At 35.8% G+C, this 18,849-nt stretch overlaps 1 protein-coding gene across 1 annotated transcript in view; it reads left to right on the top strand.

Moving 5' to 3' along the window:
• The window catches only part of NALCN (sodium leak channel, non-selective), a gene marked incomplete at its 3' end in the record, with an annotated part of 169,820 nt that overhangs the window by 121,450 nt on the left and 29,521 nt on the right, over window positions 1-18,849 (top strand). Inside the window, exon 11 of the mRNA XM_008583606.1 lies at window positions 13,934-14,101. Within this exon, the coding sequence (XP_008581828.1) occupies window positions 13,934-14,101 (168 nt within the window). The remainder of the gene's footprint in view (window positions 1-13,933; window positions 14,102-18,849) is intronic.

Raw genomic sequence — 18,849 nt, 5'->3', positions numbered from 1 at the left:
AGTAAGTCAATCATACCTCAATAAAATGATAAATAAATTAAAAAACTAAGTCTTTAAAATGCTGGGAAGAAAATAAGAAAATAAATAAACTAGTTAGTGGTGATTTAGATCACTAAACAACCATATAGACCACATCAGTTTATTCTTGAACCACTAAAGCATTCAGAATTTGTTCCACTCAATTGATTTGGGGTGTTTGAGTTTCCCAAATTAGGTATGGTTTTTATTCAAATTATATTATCATTTCTCCTTGTACCAGAAACTTGTACATGAGTTAAAGTGATTCATTTCAAATGAGTGCGGACAAGTCATTTTAATTAAACTAATTTTTTAGGGCCGGCCCGGTGGCGCACTGGATAAGTGCGCCACTTGGGAAGCGCGGCGGTGCTCCCACCTGAGGGTTCGGATCCCACATACAGACCGGTTCCCGCTCACTGGCTGAGCAAGGTGCGGGAGCAACACCAAGGGTTGCGGTCCCGTTGCCGGTCCCCGGTCCGGTACGGGGGCAACACTGAGGGTTGCGATCCGTTGCCGGACACGGAAAGAAGACAAAAGACAAAAAAAAAAAAAAAAAAAAAAAAAAACTAACTTTTTAATTTAAAAAAAAAAAAAACCTCTCTTTTTAAAAAGTTTATAAAGATGACTTGAGTTTAAGCCAGGGATCAGCAAACTTTTTCTTGAAGAGCTGGATAGTAAACATTTTCAGCTTTGTGGACCATTGTTCTCTGCCTCAACTACTCAACTCTGCCATTGCTATGCAAATGTGAGTGTGGTTGCACAATGGCTATGTTCCAATAAAACTTTATTTACAAAAACAAACAATGGGCTGGATCTTGGTTTAAGCTATAGAAACAGAGAGCATGTCCTCCTTATATTCGAATATATTAATATTAACAACAATAATATCTACCATTTTGGGGAGGGCCTGTTATGTGCCAGTGCTTTAAACAAATTCATTGTCTCATTTAATCTTCAAAATAGTTATAATAACAGCAATCCAAGTTTATGGACTATATGTACGTAAGGCTATAACATTATGTAATATTTGGAAAATTTATTTTTTAAATAGATAACAAAAGGCCATGAGCTTTTACAGAAGTAATTTCTTAAGTTCCCACATATTCTAGAATAAATTATTTAGAAAATTCAAAACAAGCCTCTCTACCCATTAGGAGTCAATTCATAGTCTTTAAAACATCCTGTAAGAATAAATTAAGCTGCTTAGCTTCTGCTATGAAGCTGGGGACTTGTTTTGTTACTTTGGATTAATTAACTTAAATTTAGAATTAGTTAAGAAAAAGGAAAAACTTTTCTTTATTTTCTAGCCAATGCATACACATAAAAAGGTAAAGATTGATTTTCTTTTGTAATAATCTTAGTTTTTCATTTTGATCTTAGAGAACATATTATTGTTATTGTTGTGCTTAAAATCATATTGTTATAATGAACATAATTACATCTTTAAAAATATATTCTTGTTTTCTTGATACTAAATAATTAAATTTGAATATTTTTCTTCCCTGTTATATAAAAATTTGTAAATATATATACATGTGGATCCATTAGGTTGTACATTTAACAGAAATTTATCAAGACAGCACAGTGTTATGCACAGGTAATGAACAATTTTTTCTTAATTCCTCTTTTAAGAAACTCAAAAACAGATGGAGAGAGTTCTAATGGAGTTCTAAGAGAGAGGATAACTGTTTTACTGCCTAGAATAAACTCTATTTATCCTCCTAGCATTATCCCCAGGTACACCCTCTGGTTTCCTCTGGATCTACCTGAATGGGAAGCTCAGCCCTCTTCAGCTCCTGGTGTTAAATTTTAATGAGCATTGTCACATTTACTAATGAAGTCAGAGGAGAGAGAGAAGAGGACTCTGTGCTGCATACCCCATAGTAAATTAACTTAAGACTACCTACTTAGAGGTGTCTCTTATCCCAAATCTGTCTTTACCTCCTTCCCAGCCCTCTCACATATCTCACCAACTTGTCATCCAGCCAGGCAGGATCTCCCTTCCCCACTCATGCACAGCAGTTCCACTCCAACCCTACGCTTTCATTCCTTACTTGGTCTTTGCTCAGCAAAACAAGAAGCCTTGTTGTTAAGAGGACCTAAATTCCTCAGAAAGTGTTTCTATTCACCAATAGCAAACTAACTGAAAAAGAAATCAAGAAAGCTATCCCATTTACAATAGCTACCTAAGAAATAAAATTCCTAGGAATAGATTTAATCAAGGAGGTGAAATATCACTATAATAAAAAATAAAGAACACTGATGAAACAAATTAAAGAGGACACACAAAAAAATGGAAAGACATCCCATGTTCATGGGCTGGAAGAATCAATATTGGCAAAATGACCATACTACCCAAAGCAATCTACAGATTCAGTGCAATCCCTATCAAAAGACATTTTTCACAAAAATAGAAAAAAAAATCCTAAAATTCATATGGAACCACAAAAGGCCACAAATAGCCAAAGACATCCTGAGCAAAAAGAAAAATGCTAAAGTCATCACACTCCTTGACTTCTAAACATACTACAAAGCTATAGTAATCAAAACAGCATGGTACTGGCATAACAACAGACACATGGACCAAGGGAACAGAATAGAGGACCTAGAAATAAATCCACTTATCTCCACTCAACTTATTTTTGACAAAGGTGCCAAGAACATACATTGGGGAAGGGACAGCCTCTCAATAAATAGTGCTGGGAAAACTGGATATAAATATGCAAAAGAAAGAAAATAGACCATTATTTCTCACAATATATAAAAACCAACTCCAAATGGATTGAAGGTTCAAATGTAAGACCTGAAACTATAAAACTGCTAGAAGAAAACTCAAGGGAAACACTCCAAGACATTAGTCTGGGCAAAAATTTTATGCACAAGACTTCTAAAGCATAGGCAACAAAAGCAAGAATAGACAGATGGGATTACATCAAACTAAAAATCTTCTGCACAGCAAAAGAAACAGTGAATAGACCAAAGAGACAACCAGCAGAAAGGGAGAAAATATTTGCAAACTATTCATCTGACAAGGGATTAATATCCAGAATATACAAGGAACTTAAACAACTCAAGAGCAAAAAAAACCCTCCAAACAATCCAATTAAAAAATGGGCAAATCACCTGAACAGACATTTCTCAAAAAATGACATACACATGGCCAACAGGTATATGAAAAAGTGCTCAGCATCACTAATCATCAGGGAAATGCAAGTCAAAATCACAATGAGATATCATCTCACCCCATTTAGAATGGCTATTATCAAAAGTTCAAAAAATAACATGCTGGTAAGGATGCAAAGAAGAGGGAACCCTTGTACACTGTTAGAAGGAATGTAAATTAGTGCAGCCATTATTGAAAACAGTATGCAGGTTCCTCAAGAAACTGAAAATAGGGGCCGGCCCGGTGGTGCGCTGGATAGTGCGCCGCTTGGGAAGTGCGGCGGCGCTCCCGCCCGAGGGTTCGGATCCCACATACAGACCGGTTCCCGCTCACTGGCTGAGCGAGGCGCGGGAGCAACGCCGAGGGTTGCGATCCCGTTGCCGGTCCCGGTCCGGTACGGGGGCAACACTGAGGGTTGCGATCCGTTGCCGGACACGGAAAAAGACAAAAAAAAAAAAAAGAAACTGAAAATAGAACTACCATATGATCTGGCAACCCCACTGCTGGGTATTTATCCAAAGGAAAGGCAATTAGTGTACTGAAGAGATATCTGCACCCCATGTTTACTGCAGCACTACTCACAATAGTCAAGATACAGAATCAACCTGGGCGTCCACTGACAGACAGATAAATGCGTTAAAAAAAGATGTGGTATATATACATAGTGGAATATTACTCAACCATGAAAAGAATAAAATCCTGTCATTTGTGGCAACATTGATGAACCTGGAAGACATTATGTTAAGTGAAATAAGTTGGGCACAGAAAGATAACTACCACATGTTCTCACTCATATGTGGGAGCCAAAGAAAAGTTGATCTTACAGAACTAGAATGTAGAATGGTGGTTACCAGAGGCTGGGAGGAGGAAGGAGAAAGGAGAGATGAGGAAAGGTTGGTTAACAGATACGAAATCATAGCTACATAGGACAACTAAGTTCTAGTGGCCTACAGCAGTGCCTGGCATCATAATGAACAATAATTTATTGTAGGTTCTCATATGTCTAGAAAAGAGGAGCTCAAATGTTCTCATCATAAAGAAATGATAAATTTTTGCAACAACAAATATGCTAATTACCCTTATTTGATCATCACACACTGTATACATGTATTGAAACATAATTCCATACACCATAACTATGGACAATTAATGCATGTCGATTAAAAATAAATTGACAACTTAATCATAATAATAAACAATAAAGCAAGCATCATCCATCATTACTTAAGCTCTCTTAGTATCCCACACTAAATGTTTCCTCCAAACACATTCAGGGTCTCCCTGCAAAGATTTCACATAGATGTAAAATCTCATGCCAGTTATAAAGACAGCAGAGAGGAAGGAAGACCTGACACCCTTTTTTACGTGCCAGTCATGCTTGGCGATGGCAAATCAGAAGTAAACAAAGTAAGTAAAAGACGTGGCCATAGATTTGTGACCCCAGGGACTTCTTTCTACTTTTATGAGTTGTAGTTCTGTGAGAATCTTAAGAGATTATCTGGTATAATCCTAGATGAGGTTTACCTAAAATTTATAGGAATTAAGTGATTTATCAGAGAAGTGTTAGTGAATCTAGAAGAAACTAGGTAAAATGATTCCCAAGTCAGTGTTTGTTTCAACATGTCACATCTATATAACCAGCTTTAGTTATCAAATCCATGGCATTAATATATCTAAAATCATCTATTACAGTAGAGCACTAAAATGCTCATTAAGTTGTCTTGTCAGAAGTGCTGAGCCATAGTCTGCCAAAGGCGCTAGGTCTTTGAGAGCACGTGTAGCTTGAGAGAATTAATTCTTTTAAAAGGGATTATTGGTCAAGCCAAAAAGGTGCTAAGACTAAATTACTTTCACATTAATAAGATTTGGGCAGGTTTGTACTTATCCATGTCAGATACCTAGGATGTCAAATGCAACCATTGACCTTAATTTATTGCCTATAGTTATTTTGCCAGCTCTCTTTTTCTGTAGTTCTCTATTTTTCCTTGTATTAGAAGTTTGTACCCTTTGCAAATCTGTGACTTTTTAAAAGCTTTCTTCTAATTATTGTTTCCCAAATTCAACATGTAGAGAAAATGGTATAACTAACATTTGTGTGTCCACCACCAGCTTTTTCAAAAATTAATAGTTTTTCATGTGTGGCTCAGATTTTTTATTCAGAAATAATACATAAAGGAGACGCCCCCTGTGTACCACTTCCTGATCTTACCCTTCTCCCTAATCTACAGAGAACCACATTCCTCATTCCAGTGCATGTTTTATGAAGTATGAAGTGTCAATATGCAACTTGTTTTTCTCTTTGGGTCATCATTCTGTTTTGGAAATACATTTATGCTGATATATGCAGCATTCTTGTATTTGTTTTGTATATAATGGCAATAGACATTTCAATTGCTGCCAACCCTGTACTGTTGCAAGCAGTGCTTCAGTGAACATTCTCATTTAAGTTTGGATGCCGCATTTGGGAGAGTTTTTTCTAGAGCATATACCTAAAGTCGAAATTGCTAGACTGTAGGATATGATCACGCTCAGCTTTGTGAGATATTGCTAAATTGCACTTCAAAGTGCTTATACAAGTTTACATTCCTACCAGGATAGAGCAGCAACTCCACCTCATGCTAAATTTTTTGATGTTCAGGATTTTCAATTTTCTATCAATCTTATATAAATTATCATTATAGTTTTTATACACATTTTCTTTATTACCATGGAGGTTTGGCTTTTTAAAAAATATTCTGTTGGGACTGGGTTTCCTCTTTTATTGACTTACCTGTTCGATCTGGACCCTAATTGTTTTTCAGTTCTCTGGTGGTGTATGCAGTGCAGACATCTTCTTCCAGCCTGCAACATGTCTCTGAACTTTTATTTGCCATCTTTTCTTCAATAGAAGTTGTTAATTTTAATATTGTAAGATTTAGTAGTCTTTAATTTTTGGCTTGGGGCTTTTTGTGTCTTATCTACACCAGGGTCATTAAAGATAATTCTCCTATATTAAAGTCTAAGAGTTTTAAAATTGTGCTTTTCCTATTTCAGTCTCCAATACATTTGGAGTGAGATGAAGAAAATTTCTTCCCCATATATAAACAATTGTCCTTCTAAGAGTCATTGAAACATTCATCTTTTCCTCACATCACAGTTCCACCTCGGTCATATATCAGGCTTACATGTGTGCGTGATTCTGTTTCTGGACGCCTCAGTCTGTGTGTCTATGTGTCTAAGCTTTAGCTGACAGGTGTTGTTGTAAATGCTGTCCTTTAAAATAAACCTTGATATCCATTCGAGCAAGCTCGGTGGTGCTGGTGTTCTTCAGATTTGTTTTGTCTGTTCTCAGCCTTGCTGTTCTTGGTCTACATTATGAAAATTGAACCAGTTTTACCAAGGAGACTCAAAGTACGTCTTTCCCCTACATCCAACCTTATTCCTGCATAAAAGCTGCTCCATGTCTTCAGCCTTCTTCTCTCCTCCTCCCTTCTCATCACTGGTTCCATGCATGAAAATGGCCAACTGAGTCTGGTGCTTTCCTTTAGAAGACTTCAAGAAAACTCTTAGCACCATAGAAACAGTATTTCTCAGCATATTTTAGTCAACCTCATTGAACTGCCACTATCTGTAAGTTTCCTAAATCTAGAGAGAACAGTCTGAGGCTTTTACTCCAACCGGTGCACACAATTATTCCACCTCTCTTTTTTTTTTTTTTTTGTCTTTTTTCGTGTCCAGCAACAGATCGCAACCCTCAGTGTCACGCCCGTACCGGACCGGGACCGGCAATGGGATCACAACCCACGGTGTTGCTCCCACACCTCGCTCAGCCAGTGAGCGGGAACCAGTCTGTATGTGGGATCCGAACCCTCGGCGGGAGCGCCACTGCACTTCCCAAGCGGCGCACTGTAGCAGTGTGCCACCGGGCCGGCCCTTACCAAGGAGATTTCACTGATGCTAAGGACATCTCTATTCAGTTACTCAGGTCTTCTTTCATATGTTTCAATAATGCTTTGTTATTTTCCCCAAAAGACTTATACATTTTTTGTTAAATTTATGTCTAGATACTCCACAGTTTCTTTTATGAATAAAATGTTTTCAATTGAATATTTCTTGATTATTTGTAGTGTAGGAATGTTATTTATGTTTTTATGTTCACTCATATCCAGCAACTTTACTACAATATCTTGTTTGTTACAATTTGTCTATTGATTTGATTAAAATTTCTATGTAGACAATCGTATCATCTGAAATTAAAAAGGATCCGTCTCTCCTTTTCTAATTCTTAGATCTCTAATATTTTTCTTCTTTTATCGTCCTGGCTTGGGTCTTGAACAAACTGTTGAATAGAAGCAGTCATAGACATCCTTGACGTTTTCCTATTTTTTGGCATGAAAACTTATTTCATCATTAATGTTGTTTGTAGGTTTTTCCGGAGGCCTTTTATCATGTTAATAAACTTCACTTCTATTCCTAAATTGCTATGAGCTTTTCTCATGATCTTTTATCTAATGTTCTTCCACATCTGTTGAGCTGACTACGTAGATTTTCTTCTTTAATTTGTTAGTTCAATATATTAGAATAATTGATTTTCTGATGCTGAACTATTTTAGATTCCTGGGACACTTGATTTTGTAGCATTATTTTTAATATCCAAATCCAATATGTTGCCGTTGTATTTAGGATTTTTTTTTTTTTTAGTCGTAAGGATGGTTGTTTTATGACTTTATTATTTGTTCACGTTGCTAGTCTGGTTTTGTTATGAAAGTTAAATTTCCTTCCTAAAAATGAAGTAGGGATGTTTTTCTCTTTTTCTCTTCTGTGAAACAGTCTGCGTAAGGTTCATCTGGAACACCATCTGGGCCTGGTGTTTGCAGTGGGGTCCCTGGTGGAGAGGAGAGAGAAGAGAGACTTTGATTAATGATTTATTGTATGGTTTAATGTTTATGGTTTATTGCTTGCTGTTCATAGAGTTATTAATTTTAAGTAATGTTTCACATTTACACAGTATTCTCTCAGGATTTTTACAATCTCTACTGCATCTGAAAGTGTCATCCTTTTTGTGGGCAATATTGTTTATTCACAGCCTTTTTCCACAGAAGTGAATGGCTTCTGATGCTAAGTGCCTGGAGTTAGGCCAGACTTCACAGGTTGGAGCACAGTCCTCTAGGAGACGGCCCTCACTTGAGACACCAGCTGTAAGATTGGAGGTTTCCAGGGCTTCCCATACATATGCCAACAGACTACAAGTTTGGGAACTCCCACTACCTCCCTCAAGTTTGATAATTTGCTAGAATTACTCATAGAAATCGGGAAAGTGCTATATTTATGATTACACTTTTATTACAGCAAAAAGGATACAAATCAGAACTAGCTAAAAGAAGAGATGCAAAGGCCAAGGTCTGGGAGGGTCCCAAATGTGAAACATCCAGTGTCCTCTCTCCATAGGTTCAGGACACATCCCTCTTTCTGCACCCTGATGTGTAACAATATGCAGAGTATTGACAACCTGGGAATCTCACCTGAGCTTTATGTTCAGGGCTTTTATTGGCTTTTCGCCATGTAGGCATGATTGATGAATCACTGGCCACACACACGGTTAGAGTTTATGACATGGTCAACCCCCATGAATCTGGCATAAACTACCAGAGCCACCATGAATAAGAAAGACACACCTATCACTTGGCAAATTCCAAGGATTTAGAAGCTGCCTCCCAGGAACCTGGGACAAAAGCCAGCAAGATTCTTTATTTTTGGTTCAAAGAACCAGCGTTTAGTTTGGTTGATATCAACAATCTCTTCTCTACCTTAAATTATCTAAAATTATTTGTTTGTTCCCAATATTTTGTATTACTGATTCCCTCTATTTTTTTGTTACGGTTTAATTAATGCTCTTACCTTTATCATTTTCTCCTTTTCATTTATCTCTTCGGGTATCTTAAATAAACTTCTTTGAAATTTCTTTGACAAAATTAATTTTATCCAGAGTGAATGTTAATTCATATTCTGAATTTTAAAATTATGTTGTCTTTCTTATTAGGTTTCTTCATGCCTTTTAAAATGTTGTCTGTTGCCTCATTTTGCTGGGAGATTTTGTTGTTTCTCTGTCCTGCCCTCTGTGATCACCTCTACTTCTCTTCATGATACTATGGTTGTCTTTACCCTAATTCTGGGACCCCCATCCAGAGCCAGGTTTTCTAATGTCATTTAGAGGCTGTGAGTCCCATGATGTTGGACATATCACATCTCTTGTTACTAGTCCATAAGGGAGCGTGGTCTGATCCTTCTTATGGGCTGATTATCTGTCCTCTTACCTCTCGGTGCTTACAGCTCCTATAAAGCCTTAGCCCCAGTAGTAGATCTCATTGCTCCCAGCAGAAGAAACCCGTCTCCATCCCTGTCTTCAAGCCCTGAAGCTTCTTGTCTTCACATCATCTGAGGCGTATTAGTCCCCTTACCCTATAGGATACATTTTGTTCCCTGAACAGTTCCTGTTTCTTGACCCAGCATGTGTTTCTGTTTCATTTCTGGTCAACAAAGAGGCTCACCTAGTTTAAAACTCCCGATGTCTCTTTGATTTCCTGTTTTTTTCTAAGATTGTGATGTGTTCAGAGCAGAAGCGCTTTGTGGTATTTGTTAAAATGAAGTAAAAGAACCACTTACTTTAGCTCCAAAAAGTCTGACACTCATATCTGAGTTCATTAATCACAAGAAATGACCAAATCAAGAAAGTAACCCATCTTGCCTTATCGGCAGTCTTTGACATTATTAAGTTTAATTTTATATTCTGGGGAACTATAATTAGATAGGTTTCTTCTGACAATTTTTTTTATGTGTTTCTAAGGATTTGGGCAGTCTCTTGTGACGTAAAAAATTATACAATGATGGCAGTCTGGACTATTCAACCATCCATCCCAAAAGTTTGCTCTTTGACTATATAGAATGCTGATGGTACGCTATAGACTAAGAATAGGCGATTTGCAGACAGCTCTAGAATGAGTTAGTAATCATTTTTGGTGTTATCGAATCTGAATTTCATTTAAGAGAATGGAATTTCCTGAACTGAGTTTCAGTCTTGACCCTGGCCCCTGATGGATCTAAAATTTTTTTTTCCACTGAAAATGTGTAATCACACCCTGGAGTTCACAATCACATTACTTTCAGTATCTGAGAAACATCAGCCAAGAAATTGATTTAAAGGGGTACCAAATTTGTAAGATGCATCTGGCTCCTTGGAAGAACCAATCTTCTCTGGAAAAATGTACTCTAAATACAGGTCTTGAAAATCGAGAGGAAACTGATGATTTCCTGGCAAAATATAAACTTCCAAATTGATGGACGAGGTGAGAAACCTGATCAGAACAACAGCGGAAAGCTTTGCTCTACCATCACAAAATGGACTGCACCCATGTGATTTTCCTGGTGGATTCTATCTATTTTCAATGATCTGATCATTCTTACTTTATTTTAAAAATCACGAGTCATCCAAAGGATAGAAAATTCTGCAATATAGTTGATAAAACTAACATAATCTTAACTAAAATCTGATAATGATATGCAACAAATAAAATTATAGGTCAATTTCATATATTACAGTAGCTGCAAAAATTATAAATAAAATAATATCTAATAAAATCCAGCAGATTAGTATTACCATCTAGAGTTTATTTCAGGAATAAACAAATGGTTACTATCAAGGGCTGTTGTGATATATGTCAGTGCCTCAATGAATCGAATGTTAAATCCCTCAAAGTAGAATAAGAAGATAAGAAAATTTTCTAGACATGGTATGAATTACCTACCAAGACCGCTTGCAACCATTATATATTAACACTGAAAAACTTCCATTGAAAATAAGGAGTGAATTATGCATTCCTGTTATTATCATTTTATTATTTAGTAACTACTGTACAACTATAGTACTATAGCTAATGCATTACTAGGGTTAACTCCAAAAATAAATCTTGAAAAAGAAATAATCTTATTTTATTTGTAGATGAAGTGTGCATATTTCTATAAAACCAAGGAGACTTTATTTAAAATATTAGCATTAATAGAAGAACATAGAAAGGTGGGCATAGAAAATCAGTATAGATAAATCAATAGCTCTTCTCTCCACTGTAACTAGGTAGAAGTGATAATTTTTTTAAAAGATATATTTAACATATATATGTCTTAATATAGATGTTTATCCTGAATATGAAGACTAGTTATTACTAATCCTCCTACAGTCCTATTTTGTATGTAAAAGGTAATGAAAAAAATCATAAAGTTGTAGATAGACACATATGACCATGTAAAATTTATAGTTTGTGGAGCTAACACCACCAAAGTTAAAAACCAAATTATTGACTAGAGGAAAAATATTTGCAGTACATATAGCAACCAACGATTAGTATCTTCAATATCAACAACTCCAAAAATTGATTCAAAAGACAAAATGACACCATAGAATATTGGCAAGTTTATAAACAGTAAAATTTAATCACTTAAAGTAAATTTAAATGATTAATACATATATGAACAGATGAGGACCAATTAATAAGTTTAATTACACTGGTGCTGGTACAGATTTGAGACAAGAGAAACTTTCTTACATTGCTGAAAGGCAAAGAACTTATAATATTTTGAAAGTAATCTCTTAAGGCTTTCTAAAATTTAAAACACATAAACCTGTCTTTACCCCAGCAATGCCAAGTTTGAAAACGAATGGCTATAAAAGCCTTTGTAAATTCTGATATTGTGGAAGGGTGGTTAGTGCAGCCTTGTTTTCAAAGTAGCAAATCCTTAAACATCTTTCCTAATGATGCCTTCTAGTACTGTGGGTTAAATGTGTCCCCCAAAAGTGCGTGTATTGGAAGCTTGACCCCCATTGTAGCAGTGTTAAGAGTGTGGGAATCCAAAGTCCAGGGAACACATCTGGTGAGGGCCTTTCCTCGGTGGGAGCTTTCTACAAGGTCCTAGGTGACCAAGGTATCACATGGCAAATGGCTGAGCTGGGGAGAGAGAGAAGAGACGTGCCCGGCTCTTTTTAACCATCAGCTCTCCTGGGAGCTACCACATTTCTGCTAGAGCTCACTCACTGCCCCTCCCACCCACCCCCCACCCTCCAGAAAGCATTAATCTTTTCACAAGGGAGCCACCCCCATGATCCAATAGCTCCCAACACTGCCACCTTAGGGTCAGATTTCATCATGAGCTTAGGGCAGACAAACATACCCAGACTATGTTAGGTACCACCCATCAACAGGTGGAGGAAATATTGAGTTAAAGAAGCATTCAGCACTATGGGAAATTCTGCAGCTGAAAAGAGTAAGTAGGTCCTAGGTCCCTTAATCAGGAGGGACGTCCGTGATTGTTGTGAGTGAGAAAAGCGGTTTCAGAGTGACACGCGAAGTGCCAGCCTGCCCGTTTATGTGATTGCATTTGTGAGGGGGAAGGTGGAGATGATCCAAGAGGAAAGAGACATGATGTTAACATGAAACCCCTGAGAAAGGGGAGCAAGGGAGTCTATTAACATTTCCTGTGTACTTAAGATTATTTCAAAGCTAAAATGTGTTACTTTCTTACATTTATTAGAAGGGAAATGACAATTAAAATTAAACACAACTAGAATCTACAGAAATGATAGATTTGAGAAGTAATGTTAATTTCCTCCTCACATCTAAGCGAACTGCCTGCATTGCTTTTAGTGATCCACTTCTTAAAACGCTATTATTAAAACTCCATTCTTCTCCACAGTTTCCAAATGTGAGTGGAAGAAAATCCCTTCTGATATTTCATATTGGCCTGGAGAAAGAGAAGCAAGCTCTCCTTTGTTCTTGTCTTGCAATAAATCACGTGATATTTCCTCAAAGGGAAATATGACTAATCCCAACACTCAGCCTTGCACTCTTTAATTACAAGTTAATCTTACATAGAACATTTCAATTCCAGTTGCAACCATCTTTATAAAATGAGAATTCTTGTCCATAGGACAGGTAAAGGAAAATAACATGCTATATTTATGTGCATATTTTATAATATGAGATTACTTAAAAATGTTTTTGGAAAAATAGAATTAAAAGGAGATATGAATCTTTTCATTAACTTTTTGAAGTACCCTCGTATTGCTATTTGTAGTAATAAATTCATAAGATTTATGTGACAGATTAAAAGGTTGGATAAATTCATTAATATAGTAATATTGATTACTAATTTTATTCATACTATATTAATTTATGTGTGTACACACACACTCACATAAATTGCTTGATTAAGAATCTCAATTTCTTTGCTTGTAATGTGGCCCAAAGCACAGAGGAATAAATGATATTTTAATTTTTTTATTTTAGTTTAATTATGGTTAGTAATATATATGTCATTTTTTATATTATACCATGTACATTATAGAAACTTTATTTTTAGAAAATACAATTTATGCAAAAATGTAGGCTGTCTGTGTATATAGCAATTCTATAAGTGGCAGTGGCTTTTAAATAATATCCAATATGAATAACAGAGAAACAATATCACTCACAAAAATGCAAAATTTTAACATGCTTTCTGATTGTTCAAGATAGCTTTGGTCTACTGTGTTCTAGTCTGTGTGTTTCAAACCCATTTTTAAAAGTAAAATGTTGTTATTGACCTTGTGATGTTCCTGTTTATATGATAGTGGCTGAAATTTATGCACTGACAAATATATGAAATACATGGAAATGAATTATACTTAAATTAATTTGAAATAAATTACAGTTGGATTCCAATTTCAATGTCTCTTTGTTCCTCTAGGTGGCCTTCACAGTACTTTTTGATTTGGAAGCCCTTTTGAAGATATGGTGTTTGGGATTTACTGGATATATTAGCTCATCTCTGCACAAATTCGAGCTACTGCTCGTAATCGGAACTACTCTTCATGTGTATCCAGATCTTTATCATTCTCAGTTCACATACTTTCAGGTAATAAATATAATGCCTCTTTGTCTTTAGAATTTTTTTCTTTCTAGAGTAAATACTAGTCACAATATTATAACAACTATATATAACTATATGGTATTTATATAATAACAATATAGTAAATATGAATTTGAGAGGCCCAATGACATCATAAATATTGGAAACAGTACATTCATAAATTGTAACAATTTTTTTAAACTCCACCAAATTCACAGTAACAAATGCAGATGTTTTGCATACTGTTCTTAAATTAGCAGAATATTGATATACATATTTAAGTACATATGGATATCATATATCTAAACATACATACCAAATTTTAAATTACATGAGATGTTAGCACAAACTTTAAAGAGTAGGAAATACAAGTTTAATTCTGAGTGTATATCTGCCTTGTCAATAAGCCTTAAATATGTTTGCTCAACAACAATTTAGAATGGAAATAATAAGGATTTATAAAACTTACCTTTGTAGATTATAATTAGGCTTGCATTATAATTTATAAATGCCTATTCCTTGTGATGATTAAATAATGGTACTGATAATTCTTATTTATAATTGGATATCTATTTTCTCAAATGTGATATATTGAATCACATTGCCTTAAAATTATTCAATAAATAGTAATTATTGGTTACATTCTTTATAATTGTTGGATAATAGCAATGTGCTCATTGTTCTGATAAGCACTTGGTCAAAATGTTAAAATATGTATATGTGATGTCCTAGTCAGAAACATCTCAAATAGAGTAATTTTTCTGAATCAAACTTGGTCATTTACATAATTTATCATGGAAATACCAGAATGAGTGTTGTTTTCTTAATAGATATTTTTAAATAGTCGGGGAACAAAATGGCAGTAGAATTTTTAAATGGTAATTTAGAGAAATGGAATTTTAACTCTTTAGAAGAAAGAAGATGCATTTTAACTTCATTGATTTTATTTTATTGGTAATACCAAAGCTATCATTTTCAAAAAAATATTAACTTCAGCTTCCAGATCACAACCTGTAACTTCATAACTCCATACTTTTGCTACCTGCAGGAAAGGACGTGAAAATATAATTCACAAAAAGTGAAAAACAAATACCCTACAAACCCGGACAAAAAGCTGAGCCTCTACTAACCAGAGCTAAACATGTTTGAAACCGCAGAAGGTTATCACGGTTCTGGCTTTTGCTTCCCTCAAGATCTTTGAACATAAATCCCTCATCGTTTTGGGGTTGTAGCCTGAGGCTTGGTTATTGAAAGTGAGAGATGGCCGAGAAGAGATATCCAAGTTTAAAACTCTTGATACAAAATTTGCTTTCTAAACATGAGGGTCATTAGATGCTCCCGTGAGCTGAATCTAAATTCACAAAATCAACACGGGTATTTAGTACCCACCCAAGGGCACCATTGTATGTAGTTATAGAGAACATGCCTATTAGTCGAGACAAAAGGTATCTTTTTTACAAACCTGTTAAATTAGCCAAATTAAGAAAAATGTTGTTGCCTGTTTCAGCAAAGATATAGTATAAAATATGAGGATACTTAAAAAAGTTTATGGGAAGTTTTGTATTATTTTTCAATTCTCTTTTTCCATGAACTTTTTGAAGTACCTGCATATATTCAGTGACTTAAAATTGATATAGCCTCTGACAGATCAGTTTTCAGGGAAAAGGTCAAATAGATCAAAATTTTGTGTGCAAAAATATTTATTATGGAATTGTTTATGAGAGAAAAAATGAGAAATGTTTAAATGGCAAGTATGTGAGGAATAGCTTAGTAAGTCATAATGCAAATTTGACTATAAAATATTGATTATGAGGAATTTGTAATAATTGGAAATATGGTTATGTTTTATTTAAATGAATAACAGTATAAAATTATATAACATACACAACTATATATGGTTACATACATATAGGTATGTATGTAAAATACCTATAAAGGGAAAAAAGACTGGAAAGAAATTAACTTATTACAAATTATTAATCATCTCTGGTTTCCTAGAAATCTCCTCTAGTCTTCTTCTCTAGTCATCATCTCTAATGTTTTTTCTACTAGTCTGTTTTTCACAAATTTCTAAGATTAGTCTACATGGTTCTAACCACTAGACAGACAGATAGATAGAGATATATAGATATAGTCAAATTATAGTCAGTGACGTTTTCAATTTTAATGCTGTCTTTGATTCTGGATTGTAATTTGTAATCATTTAAATTTATGTTAATGACTAAGTGATTTTCATTTGTATCTCCATATACCTGGCCATGTTTATATGTTTCTAATGAAATAAAGATAACCTCATTTTTTTTGTGCTAAAAAAGAAATTTCTCACAAAGCTTAGGTGTCAGAAGGATTTTTGCAAATTTGCATCGGGAGAACCCACTGTACCATAGGGACTGGCTCTTTGTGGGCCCACTGTGTCTCCCCTGTCGGCCCTCACACTTGTCATTTCAATTGACCTTTCTTTATTGTGTTGGCAGCAAGTCTTTCCTTAGTCGATTTCATGTTTTTCATATTTCAATGAAGTAAACAGTTTAATGAAAAATGACTTTCTTTAAAATATCTCTGAGACTAATTGTTGGTATTATTCATTTGTTTACTCAAATGGTATTTACTGAGCACCTGCTCTGTGCCAGGCACTGTTCCAGATACTGAGGATAAAGCAGTGGGCAAGGCAGAGAAGGTCCCCACTTCAGCAAGCTTCGATTCTCGAAGGCAGACATTTCACAAAGAAGTACACACAGGATTATGGAACACGAGTACTGGAAATGCTGTACAGAAGAGCAGGCAGGGTGGAAAGGACAGACATTGTGGAATGGAGGTGCTATTTTAGATACATTGCTCATAGAAGCCCTCCATGGAGAGGCGACTTTTGAGCAGAGACCGAATGACACGAAGGAGGGAACCATGAGAGGATCTGTGTTTCTCTCTACATGCATCCCATGTAGACTGAACCACATCAACATGTCCTGAGGTGGGAGCATGGCTGATATGTTCCAGGAGTAGCCCAGAGGCCAGCATGACGGGGCTACAGTGAGCTTGGGCAGTGTGGTTCTATGGGAAGTAACAATGTCGTACAGAATGCCATGGTCCTTCCATACCAGGCTAATCACAACGAAGTTGGCTGGTGTTTTTTGCGTACTTACTGTGTGTCAGGCACTGTGCTGACAGCACTGTCTCATTTGTTTCTCATAACAAGCCTTTGAGGGAAAGACTATACGTGTAAATGGAGGTCCTAAGAGATCTGATGGCTTTCCCAAGATGACATACCTAGCAAATGGTGGAGCTGACTCTTATTCCTAAGAAGCTTAATTTCAGAGTTCATACTCTTAACCATGTGATATCTATAGCATCTCACTATGAATCAAAAGAGTGATCTTTGGGAGACAGACTTAGAAATATGACCAGGAAAATGTGCTTTGGAAACAACCACAAAATGTTTTAAAGTGCCTACTGAAAGAAAGTGAGCCAAAACTCTGGGTTCCAGTCAAGCTTTATTAAAGGAAAAGAATCTGCTGGGCTGTACTCAAAATGGAGGGAAGCCGGGGCTGCCCTCAGAATGGAGGACAGCACCAAACGTGGAGGCGCGAGAGCTTATATAGGCTGAAGGGAAGGCTGACATAGTCAGGGACAGGTTTGGTGCTGGTGTGGAAAATAAGGCTGGGGGTGCAATCAGGTGGAAGGTTGCACCCAGGTGGAAGTAGAGGAGTTTCTATTTCTCAGAAACCATGAGGTTTCTCATAACAGAAAGGCCAGCAGCAAATTTGTGCTTATTGTGTGCAAAATGGCACCGGTGACGTCCAAGATCCATTACCTACCTTTGAGAGTATGGTTTAATTCATTTCATACCTATAGGAACACAATACCAAAAAGCTTTGTTGTGTAGACAGGGTGAAAAGCATACTTATCCCCAAATATATGAAAAAGTACAATTGGAGTCACTGATAAGGATTTTCTCCTTTCTGGGAATGCAGGTTTAACACTGAAAATACTAATCAAATCACCAATGTGGGAGTCGTGTTAAGTTCTGTTTCTTCAAGCTAATGAAATATTAATTTATCAGAATTATACAGATGTGCATTGGCTTTTTTAAAATTAGAATTTGGGATAGGACTTAAAATTACTTGGACAATCTTTTAAATATGAGTTTGATACAGGTGTTAAAAACACACAATGAAATTTGAGTTAAACATTAGTTAAATTATTCCTGTAAACTTCCCTAGATTCAGCTGTTCAGTTAGATACTGAATCATTTAAGTCTGAGAATAGATAAATCTGATAAAAATGTGAAATATTTCCAGATTATTATTCTGGGTATTAATATGAATTTTAATATTTTAATAATCTTTATAATAAAGCTCTTTGCTTATTATTTAGAAATATGACCTGAGTGTATTATGTTCTGACTTGGAAATGTATGTTAAGAATTAAAGTAGGAAAACTGGTAGCTTAACCATGTGGTACGATGCTTAATTTGTTTTTTTGTTTTATTTTTTTTTATTTTGTCAATATACAATGTAGTTGATTATTGTGTCCCATCACCGAAACCTCCCTCCTCCCTCTCCCCCCTCCCACCCAAGTGTGTCCCCTCCATTTTCTTGTTGTAAGAACTTCAAAAAAAATTGTGGTTGTTATATCTTCCTCTCCCCCCCCCGGTTTTTTTGTTTTGTTGTTATTGTTGTTGTTTGTTTGTTTTGTGTGTGTGTGAGAGTGTGTGTGTCTGTGTGTATGTATGGGTGTGTGTGTGTCTGTGTGTGTGT

This window comes from Galeopterus variegatus, unplaced genomic scaffold (genome assembly GCF_000696425.1).
Source record: "Galeopterus variegatus unplaced genomic scaffold, G_variegatus-3.0.2 Scaffold8, whole genome shotgun sequence".
NCBI lineage: Eukaryota > Metazoa > Chordata > Mammalia > Dermoptera > Cynocephalidae > Galeopterus > Galeopterus variegatus.
Note: the sequence above shows the minus strand (reverse complement) of the source record. Positions and strands in the feature narration are given on the sequence as shown.